We start from the raw sequence: 15591 nt of genomic DNA, 5'->3' as shown, positions 1-15591 counted from the left end.
AGTGGTAGTGACTGGTTATAGTAGTGGTAGTGACTGGTTATAGTAGTGGTAGTGTCTGGTTATAGTTATAGTAGTGGTAGTGTCTGGTTATAGTTATAGTAGTGGTAGTGTCTGGTTATAGTAGTGGTAGTGTCTGGTTATAGTAGTGGTAGTGACTGGTTATAGTAGTGGTAGTGACTGGTTATAGTAGTGGTAGTGTCTGGTTATAGTTATAGTAGTGGTTGTGACTGGTTATAGTAGTGGTAGTGTCTGGTTTATAGTTATAGTAGTGGTAGTGACTGGTTATAGTAGTGGTAGTGACTGGTTATAGTAGTGGTAGTGACTGGTTATAGTAGTGGTAGTGACTGGTTATAGTTATAGTAGTGGTAGTGACTGGTTATAGTTATAGTAGTGATAGTGACTGGTTATAGTGGTGGTAGTGACTGGTTATAGTTATAGTAGTGGTCGTGACTGGTTATAGTTATAGTAGTGGTAGTGTCTGGTTATAGTAGTGGTAGTGACTGGTTATAGTAGTGGTAGTGACTGGTTATAGTAGTGGTAGTGACTGGTTATAGTAGTGGTAGTGTCTGGTTATAGTTATAGTAGTGGTAGTGACTGGTTATAGTTATAGTAGTGGTAGTGACTGGTTATAGTTATAGTAGTGGTAGTGACTGGTTATAGTTATAGTAGTGGTAGTGTCTGGTTATAGTTATAGTAGTGGTAGTGTCTGGTTATAGTAGTGGTAGTGTCTGGTTATAGTAGTGGTAGTGACTGGTTATAGTAGTGGTTAGTGACTGGTTATAGTAGTGGTAGTGTCTGGTTATAGTTATAGTAGTGGTAGTGACTGGTTATAGTATGTGGTAGTGTCTGGTTATAGTTATAGTAGTGGTAGTGACTGGTTATAGTAGTGGTAGTGACTGGTTATAGTAGTGGTAGTGACTGGTTATAGTAGTGGTAGTGACTGGTTATAGTTATAGTAGTGGTAGTGACTGGTTATAGTTATAGTAGTGGTAGTGACTGGTTATAGTTATAGTAGTGGTAGTGACTGGTTATAGTTATAGTAGTGGTAGTGTCTGGTTATAGTTATAGTAGTTGGTAGTGTCCTGGTTATAGTAGTGGTAGTGTCTGGTTATAGTAGTGGTAGTGACTGGTTATAGTAGTGGTAGTGACTGGTTATAGTAGTGGTAGTGTCTGGTTATAGTTATAGTAGTGTAGTGACTGGTTATAGTAGTGGTAGTGTCTGGTTATAGTTATAGTAGTGGTAGTGACTGGTTATAGTAGTGGTAGTGACTGGTTATAGTAGTGGTAGTGACTGGTTATAGTAGTGGTAGTGACTGGTTATAGTTATAGTAGTGGTAGTGACTGGTTATAGTTATAGTAGTGATAGTGACTGGTTATAGTGGTGGTAGTGACTGGTTATAGTTATAGTAGTGGTAGTGTCTGGTTATAGTTATAGTAGTGGTAGTGTCTGGTTATAGTAGTGGTAGTGTCTGGTTATAGTAGTGGTAGTGACTGGTTATAGTAGTGGTAGTGACTGGTTATAGTAGTGGTAGTGTCTGGTTATAGTTATAGTAGTGGTAGTGACTGGTTATAGTAGTGGTAGTGTCTGGTTATAGTTATAGTAGTGGTAGTGACTGGTTATAGTAGTGGTAGTGACTGGTTATAGTAGTGGTAGTGACTGGTTATAGTAGTGGTAGTGACTGGTTATAGTTATAGTAGTGGTAGTGACTGGTTATAGTTATAGTAGTGATAGTGACTGGTATAGTGGTGGTAGTGACTGGTTATAGTTATAGTAGTGGTAGTGTCTGGTTATAGTTATAGTAGTGGTAGTGTTTCTGGTTGGTTATAGTAGTGGTAGTGTACTGGTTATAGTAGTGGTGTGTCTGGTTATAGTTATAGTAGTGGTAGTGACTGGTTATAGTAGTGGTAGTGTCTGGTTATAGTTATAGTAGTGGTAGTGACTGGTTATAGTAGTGGTAGTGACTGGTTATAGTAGTGGTAGTGACTGGTTATAGTAGTGGTAGTGACTGGTTATAGTTATAGTAGTGGTAGTGACTGGTTATAGTTATAGTAGTGATAGTGACTGGTTATAGTGTGGTAGTGACTGGTTATAGTTATAGTAGTGGTCGTGACTGGTTATAGTTATAGTAGTGGTAGTGTCTGGTTATAGTAGTGGTAGTGACTGGTTATAGTAGTGGTAGTGACTGGTTATAGTGGTGGTAGTGTCTGGTTATAGTAGTGGTAGTGACTGGTTATAGTAGTGGAAGTAACTGGTTATAGTAGTGGTAGTGACTGGTTATAGTAGTGGTAGTGTCTACAGTAGTAATGGTAGTGACTGGTTATAGTAGTGGTAGTGACTGGTTATAGTAGTGGTAGTGACTGGTTATAGTAATAGTAGTGGTAGTGTCTGGTTATAGTTATAGTAGTGGCAGTGTCTGGTTATAGTTATAGTAGTGGTAGTGTCTGGTTATAGTTATAGTAGTGGTAGTGTCTGGTTATAGTAGTGGTAGTGTCTGGTTATAGTTATAGTAGTGGTAGTGTCTGGTTATAGTTATAGTAGTGGCAGTGTCTGGTTATAGTAGTGGCAGTGACTAGTTATAGTAGTGGTAGTGACTGGTTATAGTAGTGGTAGTGACTGGTTATAGTTATAGTAGTGACTGGTTATAGTAGTGGTAGTGACTGGTTATAGTAGTGGTGGTGTCTGGTTATAGTTATAGTAGTGGTAGTGACTGGTTATAGTAGTGGTAGTGACTGGTTATAGTAGTGGTAGTGTCTGGTTATAGTTATAGTAGTGGTAGTGACTGGTTATAGTAGTGGTAGTGACTGGTTATAGTAGTGGTAGTGACTGGTTATAGTAGTGGTAGTGTCTACAGTAGTAGTGATAGTGTCTGGTTATAGTAGTGGTAGTGACTGGTTATAGTAGTGGTAGTGACTGGTTATAGTTATAGTAGTGGTAGTGACTGGTTATAGTAGTGATAGTGACTGGTTATAGTTATAGTAATGGTAGTGACTGGTTATACTAGTGGTATTGTCTAAAGTAGTAATGGTGGTGTCTGGTTATAGTAGTGGTAGTGACTGGTTATAGTTATAGTAGTGGTAGTGACTGGTTATAGTAGTGGTAGTGACTGGTTATAGTAGTGGTAGTGACAGGTTATAGTAGTGGTAGTGACTGGTTATACTAGTGGTATTGTCTACAGTAGTAATGGTGGTGTCTGGTTATAGTAGTGGTAGTGACTGGTTATAGTTATAGTAGTGGTAGTGACTGGTTATAGTTATAGTAGTGATAGTGACTGGTTATAGTGGTGGTAGTGACTGGTTATAGTTATAGTAGTGGTCGTGACTGGTTATAGTTATAGTAGTGGTAGTGTCTGGTTATAGTAGTGGTAGTGGACTGGTTATAGTAGTGGTAGTGACTGGTTATAGTAGTGGTAGTGACTGGTTATAGTGGTGGTAGTGTCTGGTTATAGTAGTGTAGTGACTGGTTATAGTAGTGGAAGTAACTGGTTGATAGTAGTGGTAGTGACTGGTTTATAGTAGTGGTAGTGTCTACAGTAGTAATGGTAGTGACTGGTTATAGTAGTGGTAGTGGTCTGGTTATAGTAGTGGTAGTGACTGGTTATAGTAGTGGTGGTGACTGGTTATAGTAGTGGAAGTAACTGGTTATAGTAGTGGTAGTGACTAGTTATAGTAGTGGTAGTAACTGGTATAGTAGTGGTAGTGACTGGTTATAGTAGTGGTAGTAACTGGTTATAGTAGTGGTAGTAACTGGTTATAGTAGTGGTAGTGACTGGTTATAGTAGTGGTAGTGACTGGTTATAGTAGTGGTAGTGACTGGTTATAGTTATAGTAGTGGTAGTGACTGGTTATAGTAGTGGAAGTAACTGGTTATAGTAGTGGTAGTGACTGGTTATAGTAGTGGTAGTGACTGGTTATAGTTATAGTAGTGGTAGTAACTGGTTATAGTAGTGGTAGTGTCTGGTTATAGTAGTGGTAGTGTCTGGTTATAGTAGTGGTAGTGACTGGTTATAGTAGTGGTAGTGGACTGGTTATAGTAGTGGAAGTAACTGGTTATAGTTATAGTAGTGGTAGTGTCTGGTTATAGTTATAGTAGTGGTAGTGTCTGGTTATAGTAGTGGTAGTGTCTGGTTTATAGTAGTAGTAGTGTCTGGTTATAGTTATAGTAGTGGTAGTGACTGGTTATAGTTATAGTAGTGGTAGTGTCTGGTTATAGTTATAGTAGTGGTAGTGTCTGGTTATAGTAGTGGTAGTGTCTGGTTATAGTAGTGGTAGTGACTGGTTATAGTAGTGGTAGTGACTGGTTATAGTAGTGGTAGTGTCTGGTTATAGTTATAGTAGTGGTAGTGACTGGTTATAGTAGTGGTAGTGTCTGGTTATAGTTATAGTAGTGGTAGTGACTGGTTATAGTAGTGGTAGTGACTGGTTATAGTAGTGGTAGTGACTGGTTATAGTAGTGGTAGTGACTGGTTATAGTTATAGTAGTGGTAGTGACTGGTTATAGTTATAGTAGTGATAGTGACTGGTTATAGTGGTGGTAGTGACTGGTTATAGTTATAGTAGTGGGTAGTGTCTGGTTATAGTTATAGTAGTGGTAGTGTCTGGTTATAGTAGTGGTAGTGTCTGGTTATAGTAGTGGTAGTGACTGGTTATAGTAGTGGTAGTGACTGGTTATAGTAGTGGTAGTGTCTGGTTATAGTTATAGTAGTGGTTGTGACTGGTTATAGTAGTGGTAGTGTCTGGTTATAGTTATAGTAGTGGTAGTGACTGGTTATAGTAGTGGTAGTGACTGGTTATAGTAGTGGTAGTGACTGGTTATAGTAGTGGTAGTGACTGGTTATAGTTATAGTAGTGGTAGTGACTGGTTATAGTTATAGTAGTGATAGTGACTGGTTATAGTGGTGGGAGTGACTGGTTATAGTTATAGTAGTGGTCGTGACTGGTTATAGTTATAGTAGTGGTAGTGTCTGGTTATAGTAGTGGTAGTGACTGGTTATAGTAGTGGTAGTGACTGGTTATAGTGGTGGTAGTGTCTGGTTATAGTAGTGGTAGTGACTGGTTATAGTAGTGGAAGTAACTGGTTATAGTAGTGGTAGTGACTGGTTATAGTAGTGGTAGTGTCTACAGTAGTAATGGTAGTGACTGGTTATAGTAGTGGTAGTGTCTGGTTATAGTAGTGGTAGTGACTGGTTATAGTAGTGGTAGTGGACTGGTTATAGTAATAGTAGTGGTAGTGTCTGGTTATAGTTATAGTAGTGGCAGTGTCTGGTTATAGTTATAGTAGTGGTAGTGTCTGGTTATAGTTATAGTAGTGGTAGTGTCTGGTTATAGTAGTGGTAGTGTCTGGTTATAGTTATAGTAGTGGTAGTGTCTGGTTATAGTTATAGTAGTGGCAGTGTCTGGTTATAGTAGTGGCAGTGACTAGTTATAGTAGTGGTAGTGACTGGTTATAGTAGTGGTAGTGACTGGTTATAGTTATAGTAGTGACTGGTTATAGTAGTGGTAGTGACTGGTTATAGTAGTGGTGGTGTCTGGTTATAGTTATAGTAGTGGTAGTTGACTGGTTATAGTAGTGGTAGTGACTGGTTATAGTAGTGGTAGTGTCTGGTTATAGTTGTAGTAGTGGTAGTGAATGGTTGTAGTAGTGGTAGTGACTGGTTATAGTAGTGGTAGTGACTGGTTATAGTAGTGGTAGTGTCTACAGTAGTAGTGGTAGTGTCTGGTTATAGTAGTGGTAGTGACTGGTTATAGTAGTGGTAGTGACTGGTTATAGTTATAGTAGTGGTAGTGACTGGTTATAGTAGTGATAGTGACTGGTTATAGTTATAGTAATGGTAGTGACCTGGTTTATACTAGTGGTATTGTCTAAAGTAGTAATGGTGGTGTCTGGTTATAGTAGTGGTAGTGACTGGTTATAGTTATAGTAGTGGTAGTGACTGGTTATAGTAGTGGTAGTGACTGGTTATAGTAGTGGTAGTGACAGGTTATAGTAGTGGTAGTGACTGGTTATACTAGTGGTATTGTCTACAGTAGTAATGGTGGTGTCTGGTTATAGTAGTGGTAGTGACTGGTTATAGTTATAGTAGTGGTAGTGACTGGTTATAGTTATAGTAGTGATAGTGACTGGTTATAGTGGTGGTAGTGACTGGTTATAGTTATAGTAGTGGTCGTGACTGGTTATAGTTATAGTAGTGGTAGTGTCTGGTTATAGTAGTGGTAGTGACTGGTTATAGTAGTGGTAGTGACTGGTTATAGTGGTGGTAGTGTCTGGTTATAGTAGTGGTAGTGTCTGGTTATAGTAGTGGAAGTAACTGGTTATAGTAGTGGTAGTGACTGGTTATAGTAGTGGTAGTGTCTACAGTAGTAATGGTAGTGACTGGTTATAGTAGTGTAGTGTCTGGTTATAGTAGTGGTAGTGACTGGTTATAGTAGTGGTGGTGACTGGTTATAGTAGTGGAAGTAACTGGTTATAGTAGTGGTAGTGACTAGTTATAGTAGTGGTAGTAACTGGTTATAGTAGTGGTAGTGACTGGTTATAGTAGTGGTAGTAACTGGTTATAGTAGTGGTAGTAACTGGTTATAGTAGTGGTAGTGACTGGTTATAGTAGTGGTAGTGACTGGTTATAGTAGTGGTAGTGACTGGTTATAGTTATAGTAGTGGTAGTGACTGGTTATAGTAGTGGAAGTAACTGGTTATAGTAGTGGTAGTGACTGGTTATAGTAGTGGTAGTGACTGGTTATAGTTATAGTAGTGGTAGTAACTGGTTATAGTAGTGGTAGTGTCTGGTTATAGTAGTGGTAGTGACTGGTTATAGTAGTGGTAGTGACTGGTTATAGTAGTGGAAGTAACTGGTTATAGTAGTGGTAGTGACTGGTTATAGTAGTGGTAGTGACTGGTTATAGTAGTGGTAGTGACTAGTTATAGTAGTGGTAGTAACTGGTTATAGTAGTGGTAGTGACTGGTTATAGTAGTGGTAGTGACTGGTTATAGTAGTGGTAGTAACTGGTTATAGTAGTGGTAGTGACTGGTTATAGTAGTGGTAGTGACTGGTTATAGTAGTGGTAGTAACTGGTTATAGTAGTGGTAGTGACTGGTTATAGTAGTGGTGGTGACTGGTTATAGTAGTGGAAGTAACTGGTTATAGTAGTGGTAGTGACTAGTTATAGTAGTGGTAGTAACTGGTTATAGTAGTGGTAGTGACTGGTTATAGTAGTGGTAGTAACTGGTTATAGTAGTGGTAGTAACTGGTTATAGTAGTGGTAGTGACTGGTTATAGTAGTGGTAGTGACTGGTTATAGTAGTGGTAGTGACTGGTTATAGTTATAGTAGTGGTAGTGACTGGTTATAGTAGTGGAAGTAACTGGTTATAGTAGTGGTAGTGACTGGTTATAGTAGTGGTAGTGACTGGTTATAGTTATAGTAGTGGTAGTAACTGGTTATAGTAGTGGTAGTGTCTGGTTATAGTAGTGGTAGTGACTGGTTATAGTAGTGGTAGTGACTAGTTATAGTAGTGGTAGTAACTGGTTATAGTAGTGGTAGTGACTGGTTATAGTAGTGGTAGTGACTGGTTATAGTAGTGGTAGTAACTGGTTATAGTAGTGGTAGTGACTGGTTATAGTAGTGGTAGTGACTGGTTATAGTAGTGGTAGTAACTGGTTATAGTAGTGGTAGTGACTGGTTATAGTAGTGGTAGTGTCTACAGTAGTAATGGTAGTGACTGGTTATAGTAGTGGTAGTAACTGGTTATAGTAGTGGTAGTAACTGGTTATAGTAGTGGTAGTGACTGGTTATAGTAGTGGTAGTGTCTGGTTATAGTAATAGTAGTGGTAGTGACTGGTTATAGTAGTGGTAGTGACTGGTTATAGTAGTGGTAGTGTCTACAGTAGTAATGATGCTGACTGGTTATAGTAGTGGTAGTAACTGGTTATAGTAGTGGTAGTGACTGGTTATAGTAGTGGTAGTGACTGGTTATAGTAGTGGTAGTGTCTACAGTAGTAATGATGCTGACTGGTTATAGTAGTGGTAGTGACTGGTTATAGTAGTGGTAGTAACTGGTTATAGTTGAAAAAGTAGGTAGATGAAAAGTTAGTACAGCCTGAACCAATGAAAGTTGGTTTGCCTTATATAGATATATTTATATATTATTATTATATATATATATTTATATAGCTTGAGCTGTAGGAGCTGTAGGAGCTGTAGGAGCTGTAGGAGCTGTAGGAGCTGTAGGAGTAGGAGCTGTAGGAGCTGTAGGAGCTGTATGAGCTGTATGAGCTGTAGGAGCTGTAGGAGCTGTAGGAGCTGTAGGAGCTGTATGAGTATGAGCTGTAGGAGCTGTAGGAGCTGTAGGAGCTGTAGGAGCTGTATGAGCTGTAGGAGCTGTATGAGTAGGAGCTGCAGGAGCTGCAGGAGCTGTAGGAGCTGTAGGAGCTGTAGGAGCTGTAGGAGCTGTATGAGCTGTATGAGCTGTAGGAGCTGTATGAGCTGTATGAGCTGTAGGAGCTGTATCAGCTGTAGGAGCTGTAGGAGCTGTAGGAGCTGTAGGAGCTGTAGGAGCTGTAGGAGCTGTATCTACTACGCTTTGATTCAGATCAAAACTGGATCCCTCAGAGATCCAATGGGGCTGAGGATTATAGTCTTGACGTCTATTCATGCAACAAACAGTACTGATCTTATAAAAATAATATATATATATTGAATCATTAAAATGTAACAACATTTCAGGAAACTGCCTACGTATTAGATTTGCACTTAGCTAGTTCAATATAGTACCAGGCTACCGTATATTAGTAAAACCTAGCAAAGCACATCATACTGTAGCACTTTATTTTGATCACGCAGATCTTCCATGTTGTATCTATACTTTACAGTATTGCAGTATTTCCTTTTTACACTTTTTAATGACATCACAAAATAACAACCCATATTACATTAGTGTTCATCACTGACCATTCCACACGTTCCTATGTTAGAAATATTATTCCAGTATTCGCTTTAGAATGTGTTAAGTGTGTTGTTGTGGTCGGTAGTTGTGGTCAGAAGCTATAATCTGTAGTTGTGTTGTTGTGGTCGGTAGTTGTGGTCAGAAGCTATAATCTGTAGTTGTGTTGTTGTGGTCGGTAGTTGTGGTCAGAAGCTATAATCTGTAGTTGTGTTGTTGTGGTCGGTAGTTGTGGTCAGAAGCTATAATCTGTAGTTGTGTTGTTGTGGTCGGTAGTTGTGGTCAGAAGCTATAATCTGTTGTTGTGGTCGGTAGTTGTGGTCAGAAGCTATAATCTGTAGTTGTGTTGTTGTGGTCCGTAGTTGTGGTCAGAAGCTATAATCTGTAATTGTGTTGTTATGGTCGGTAGTTGTGTAGCCAGTAATTGTGTAGTTGTGGTCTGTAGTTTTGGTTGTGTGTTTGGTCAGTAATTGTGGTCAGTGGTTGTGTGCTTCTGGTTCAGTAGTTTTGTTTGCGGTAATTGTGTGTTTGTGGTCAGTACTTTTGGTCAGTGACCTTCAGATCAGGTCTGTGACCTTGTTTCTGGTTCAGGTCAGGTCTATAGGTAGTATCTTAGTTGGTAATACGTTGTTGTGTTGTGTTTCTCAGGCCCTCAGGTGAGGAACGCCCTGACTGCATCCAACCTGACCCAGACACAGCTAGCTACCATCTGGTGAGTTTGTGAGTAGCTGTCTGTCTCTGTGTGTGTTCGTCTTTCTGAATGTGTGTGTATTTTATTGGTGTGGGTGCAGGACCCTGGCTGACGTGGATAAGGACGGTCAGCTGAGAGCTGAGGAGTTTATTCTGGCCATGCACCTGGTAGATATGGTTACGACAGGATGTCCGCTACCCCTCACCCTGCCCTCTGACCTGGTACCCCCCTGTCTTAGGTAACACACACACAGACACACACACCCTGCCCTCAGAGCTGGTACCCCCCCTGTCTTAGGTAACACACACACACAGACACACACGTGCTCACACTGTCTCTCTGATTGGTGTTTTAAATGAAGTCTTTCAGCGTTGTTTCAGGTTTAATTATTTTTTCTCTGTCTTCTGTAGAGATAGCAGGCCAGTAGAGATGTTGAATGGAACTGGGCCCTATCTCTCCACTGGCCTGATAGACGGGACAGCAGAGCTTGAACCTGCACACAAGAACAAGAACAACGGTACACAACCTTATCCATAACCCTAACATAACCATAACCCTAACATAACATAACCCTAACATAACCCTAACATAACATAACCCTAACATAACACAACCCTAACATAACCCTAACATAACCATAACCCTAACATAACCATAACCCTAACATAACCCTAACCCTGGCATAACCCTAACATAACCCTGACCCTAACATAACCATAACCCTAACATAACCCTAGCATAACCATAACCATAACCCTAACATAACCCTAACCCTACCATAACCCTAACATAACCAGAACATAACCCTAACCAGAACATAACCCAAATATAACCTGAACATAACCATAACCCTAGCATAACCCTAACATAACATAACCCTAACATAACCATAACCATGGCATAACCCTAACATAACCATAACCCGAACATAACCATAACCCTAACATAACCCTAACCCTAACATAACCATAACCCTGGCATAACCATAACCCTAACATAACCATAACCCTAACATAACATAACCCTAACATAACCATAACCCTAACATAACCCTAACATAACCATAACCCGGACATAACCATAACCCTAACATAACCCTAACATAACCATAACATAACCATAACCCGAACATAACCATAACCCTGGCATAACCATAACCCTACCTATATTATGAGGGGTTATAGTTCGTTACAAGAGGAGACAACTGTCTCTCTTACCCCTTCAATGATGCTGACTTTATGTACTCTCTCCTTCTGTCTCCTTCTGTCTACTTCTGTCTCCCCCTGATCTCCTCTCCCCCTTCTCCCCTCCCTCCTCCTCTCCCCTCCCTCCTCCTCCCCTCTCATCTCCCTACTCCCCTCTCATCTCCCCTCCCTCCTCCTCCTCCCCTCTCATCTCCCCTCCCTCCTCCTCTCCCCTCCCATCTCCCTCCTCCCCTCTCATCTCCCCTCCCTCCTCCTCCCCTCTCATCTCCCTCCTCCCCTCTCATCTCCCCTCCCTCCTCCTCTCCCCTCCCATCTCCCTCCCTCCTCCCCTCTCATCTCCCTCCTCCTCCTGTAGTATCGTATGAGGACCGTCTGAAGGAAAACTTTGCGCGAGGCAGCGCTGAGCTGGAGAAGCGTCGTCTGGCTCTAGAAGATAAACAGAGGAGGGAGGTGGAGATGAGAGAGAGGGAGGCCAGTGAGGTGCAGGGGATGAGAGAGGTGTGGGAGCAGGAGCAGGAGAACAAGAGACAACAAGAAGAGGAGAGACAGAGAGAGAGAAAGGAGGTGGGACCCGTGTTCATTTTGTCAACAAAAATACTCAAATATTTGTGAAACATATTTGTCAAACACCACATTTCAGTGGCAATTGACAAGACTATAACTGACTGAAGAGTGGAGTAGAGAGAATGCATGTTTTTCCATTGATAAACACAATTAATATTAGCATCACAGATGCACAGTGCAAATCTGTTCAGCAGTTAGTAAAGACATGTCACAGCCGGAACGCACAGCCTTCATCAGCTGGTGAGCTACGGGGGAGTTAGCGATGAGTGTGGACAGAACGGCTCCTAATTATACTCTCTTGCTTCCCCGTAGCTAACCAGTCAACACCAAGCTTTCTAAGTTATCTACCTGGTTAAGAAACACAAGTTGCTTTATGAAATTTAAAAACAATAGCAGCATTGAGGAACAACAACAGTCCAGGTATGTGTTTCTCTCCCTTGAGTCTAGAAAATTAGGTTGTCTTTCAATTTGTAGTCTCAATCAACCCTCCCACTTAGCCTACTGCGTTTCTTAGCCAGGTTCTGTAGCCAACAAGTCCTCCCATTTCCCTCGGAGAGAACTGCTTGACAAATTACAGTTTGAAAGATATTACCCATAATAGGGGCTCAACATATTTTCCTTTCTATGGTTCGTTGGCAGGCGGGGCTACACCTTGACTGGGAGAAAGACCATATCTGGATACACCCTCCATTATGATATACATCCCCTTTAACCAGATACACCCTCCATTATGATATACATCCCCTTTAACCAGATACACCCTCCATTATGATATACATCCCCTTTAATCAGATACTCCTCCATTATGATATACATCCCCTTTAACCAGATACTCCTCCATTATGATATACATCCCCTTTAACCAGATACACCCTCCATTATGATATACATCCCCTTTAATCAGATACTCCTCCATTATGATATACATCCCCTTTAATCAGATACTCCTCCATTATGATATACATCCCCTTTAACCAGATACTCCTCCATTATGATATACATCCCCTTTAATCAGATACTCCTCCATTATGATATACATCCCCTTTAATCAGATACACCCTTCATTATGATATACATCCCCTTTAATCAGATACACCCTCCATTATGATATACATCCCCTTTAATCAGATACTCCTCCATTATGATATACATCCCCTTTAATCAGATACACCCTTCATTATGATATACATCCCCTTTAATCAGATACTCCTCCATTATGATATACATCCCCTTTAATCAGATACACCCTTCATTATGATATACATCCCCTTTAATCAGATACTCCTCCATTATGATATACATCCCCTTTAATCAGATACTCCTCCATTATGATATACATCCCCTTTAATCAGATACTCCTCCATTATGATATACATCCCCTTTAACCAGATACTCCTCCATTATGATATACATCCCCTTTAACCAGATACACCCTCCATTATGATATACATCCCCTTTAATCAGATACTCCTCCATTATGATATACATCCCCTTTAATCAGATACTCCTCCATTATGATATACATCCCCTTTAACCAGATACTCCTCCATTATGATATACATCCCCTTTAATCAGATACTCCTCCATTATGATATACATCCCCTTTAATCAGATACACCCTCCATTATGATATACATCCCCTTTAATCAGATACTCCTCCATTATGATATACATCCCCTTTAATCAGATACACCCTCCATTATGATATACATCCCCTTTAATCAGATACTCCTCCATTATGATATACATCCCCTTTAATCAGATACACCCTCCATTATGATATACATCCCCTTTAACCAGATATTATGCACAAAAGTTTGGACAAACCTACTCATTCCAGGGTTTTTCTTAATTTTTTACAATTTTCTCCATTGTAGAATAATAGTGAAGACATCAAAACTATGAAATAACACATATGGAATCATGTAGTAACATATGGAATCATGTAGTAACATATGGAATCATGTAGTAACATATGGAATCATGTAGTAACATATGGAACCATGTAGTAACATATGGAATCATGTAGAATCATATGGAACCATGTAGTAACATATGGAATCATGTAGTAACATATGGAATCATGTAGTAACATATGGAATCATGTAGTAACATATGGAATCATGTAGAATCATATGGAACCATGTAGTAACATATGGAATCATGTAGTAACATATGGAATCATGTAGTAACATATGGAATCATGTAGTAACATATGGAATCATGTAGTAACATATGGAATCATGTAGTAACATATGGAATCATGTAGTAACATATGGAATCATGTAGTAACATATGGAATCATGTAGTAACATATGGAATCATGTAGTAACATATGGAATCATGTAGAATCATATGGAATCATGTAGTAACATATGGAACCATGTAGTAACATATGGAATCATGTAGTAACATATAGAATCATGTAGTAACATATGGAATCATGTAGTAACATATGGAATCATGTAGTAACATATGGAATCATGTAGTAACATATGGAATCATGTAGAATCATATGGAATCATGTAGAATCATATGGAATCATGTAGAATCATATGGAATCATGTAGAATCATATGGAATCATGTAGTAACATATGGAATCATGTAGAATCATATGGAATCATGTAGTAACATATGGAATCATGTAGAATCATATGGAATCATGTAGTAACATATGGAATCATGTAGAATCATATGGAATCATGTAGAATCATATGGAATCATGTAGAATCATATGGAATCATGTAGAATCATATGGAATCATGTAGTAACCAAACAAGTATTAAACATTTCTTGTTTTTTATTTTAGTTCAATATTTTTAGGAACTCCTTCAAGAATTTTGGAAAAGCATTCCAGGTGATGCTGGTTGAGATAATGCCAAGAGTGTGCAAAGCTGTCATCAAGGCAAAGGGTGGCTACTTTGAAGAGTCACTTGTTGGCTGCTTTTCCTTCACTCTGCGGTCTAGCTCATCCCTAACCATCACATTTGGGTTGAGGTCGGAGGATTGTGGAGGCCAGGTCATCTAATGCCGTACTCCATCACTCTCCTTCTTGGTCAATTAGTCCTTACACAGTCTGGAGGTGTGTTGGGTCATTGTCCTGTTGAAAAGCAAATGACAGTCCCACGAAGCCCAAACCAGATGGGATGGCGTATCGCTGCAGAATGCTGTGGTAGTCATGCTGGTCAAGTGTGCCTTGAATTCTAAATAAGTCACTGACAGTGTCACCACCACCTCCATGCTTCACGGTGGGAACCACACATGCAGAGATCATCCATTCACCTCCTCATTCCTCCTTTCTATTGTTTTCGCTCTCTCTCTGTCTCGCTCTCTTTTTCTCTTTCTCTCTCTCTGTCTCGCTCTCTTTTTCTCTTTCTCTTTCTCTGTCTCGCTCTCTTTTTCTCTTTCTCTCTCTCTCTCTGTCTCTCTCTGTCTCTCTCTGTCTCTCTCTCTGTCTCGCTCTCTTTTTCTCTTTCTCTCTCTCTGTCTCGCTCTCTTTCTCTTTCTCTCTCTCTGTCTCTCTCTCTGTCTCTCTCGTTTAATCTCTGTCTCGCTCTCTTTTTCTCTCTCGTTTAATCTCTGTCTCGCTCTCTTTTTCTCTTCTCTCTCTCTGTCTCGCTCTCTTTTTCTCTTTCTCTCTCTCTGTCTCGCTCTCTTTTTCTCTTTCTCTCTCTCTGTCTCGCTCTCTCTTTTTCTCTTTCTCTCTCTCTGTCTCGCTCTCTCTTTTTCTCTTTCTCTCTCTCTGTCTCGCTCTCTCTTTTTCTCTTTCTCTCTCTCTGTCTCGCTCTCTCTTTTTCTCTTTCTCTCTCTCTGTCTCGCTCTCTCTTTTTCTCTTTCTCTCTCTCTGTCTCGCTCTCTCTTTTTCTCTTTCTCTCTCTCTGTCTCGCTCTCTTTTTCTCTTTCTCTCTCTCTCTCTCTCTGTCTCTCTCTGTCTCTCTCGTTTAATCTCTGTCTCGCTCTCTCTCTTTTTCATGCTCTTTTCTCTCTCGGGCTCTCGCAGGCAGCGCAACAGGAGCAGGAGCGCCAGCTGAGGGAGGAGTGGGAGCGAGTTAGGAAGGAAGAGTTGTGGAGGATGAGAGAAAGAGAGCAAGAGGAGATCACTGTGCTCCGAGCCAAGAAGAAGAGTTTGGAGATGGAGCTGGAGGCTGTGGTGAGACAGATGGCCTAGCCATTAGAGCGTTATTATTACACACACAC

The 15591-nt window shown here is 40.2% G+C and overlaps 1 protein-coding gene across 1 annotated transcript in view; it reads left to right on the top strand.

The window, feature by feature from the left end:
* The window catches only part of LOC116376566 (intersectin-2), a 134657-nt gene that overhangs the window by 65948 nt on the left and 53118 nt on the right, over positions 1 to 15591 (top strand). Inside the window, exons 10-14 of the mRNA XM_031837947.1 lie at positions 9582 to 9645; positions 9725 to 9862; positions 10035 to 10141; positions 11185 to 11393; positions 15395 to 15544. Of these exons, the coding sequence (XP_031693807.1) occupies positions 9582 to 9645; positions 9725 to 9862; positions 10035 to 10141; positions 11185 to 11393; positions 15395 to 15544 (668 nt within the window). The remainder of the gene's footprint in view (positions 1 to 9581; positions 9646 to 9724; positions 9863 to 10034; positions 10142 to 11184; positions 11394 to 15394; positions 15545 to 15591) is intronic.

This window comes from Oncorhynchus kisutch, linkage group LG12 (genome assembly GCF_002021735.2).
Source record: "Oncorhynchus kisutch isolate 150728-3 linkage group LG12, Okis_V2, whole genome shotgun sequence".
Lineage (NCBI taxonomy): Eukaryota > Metazoa > Chordata > Actinopteri > Salmoniformes > Salmonidae > Oncorhynchus > Oncorhynchus kisutch.
This window is presented reverse-complemented; position numbering and strand designations above follow the sequence as displayed.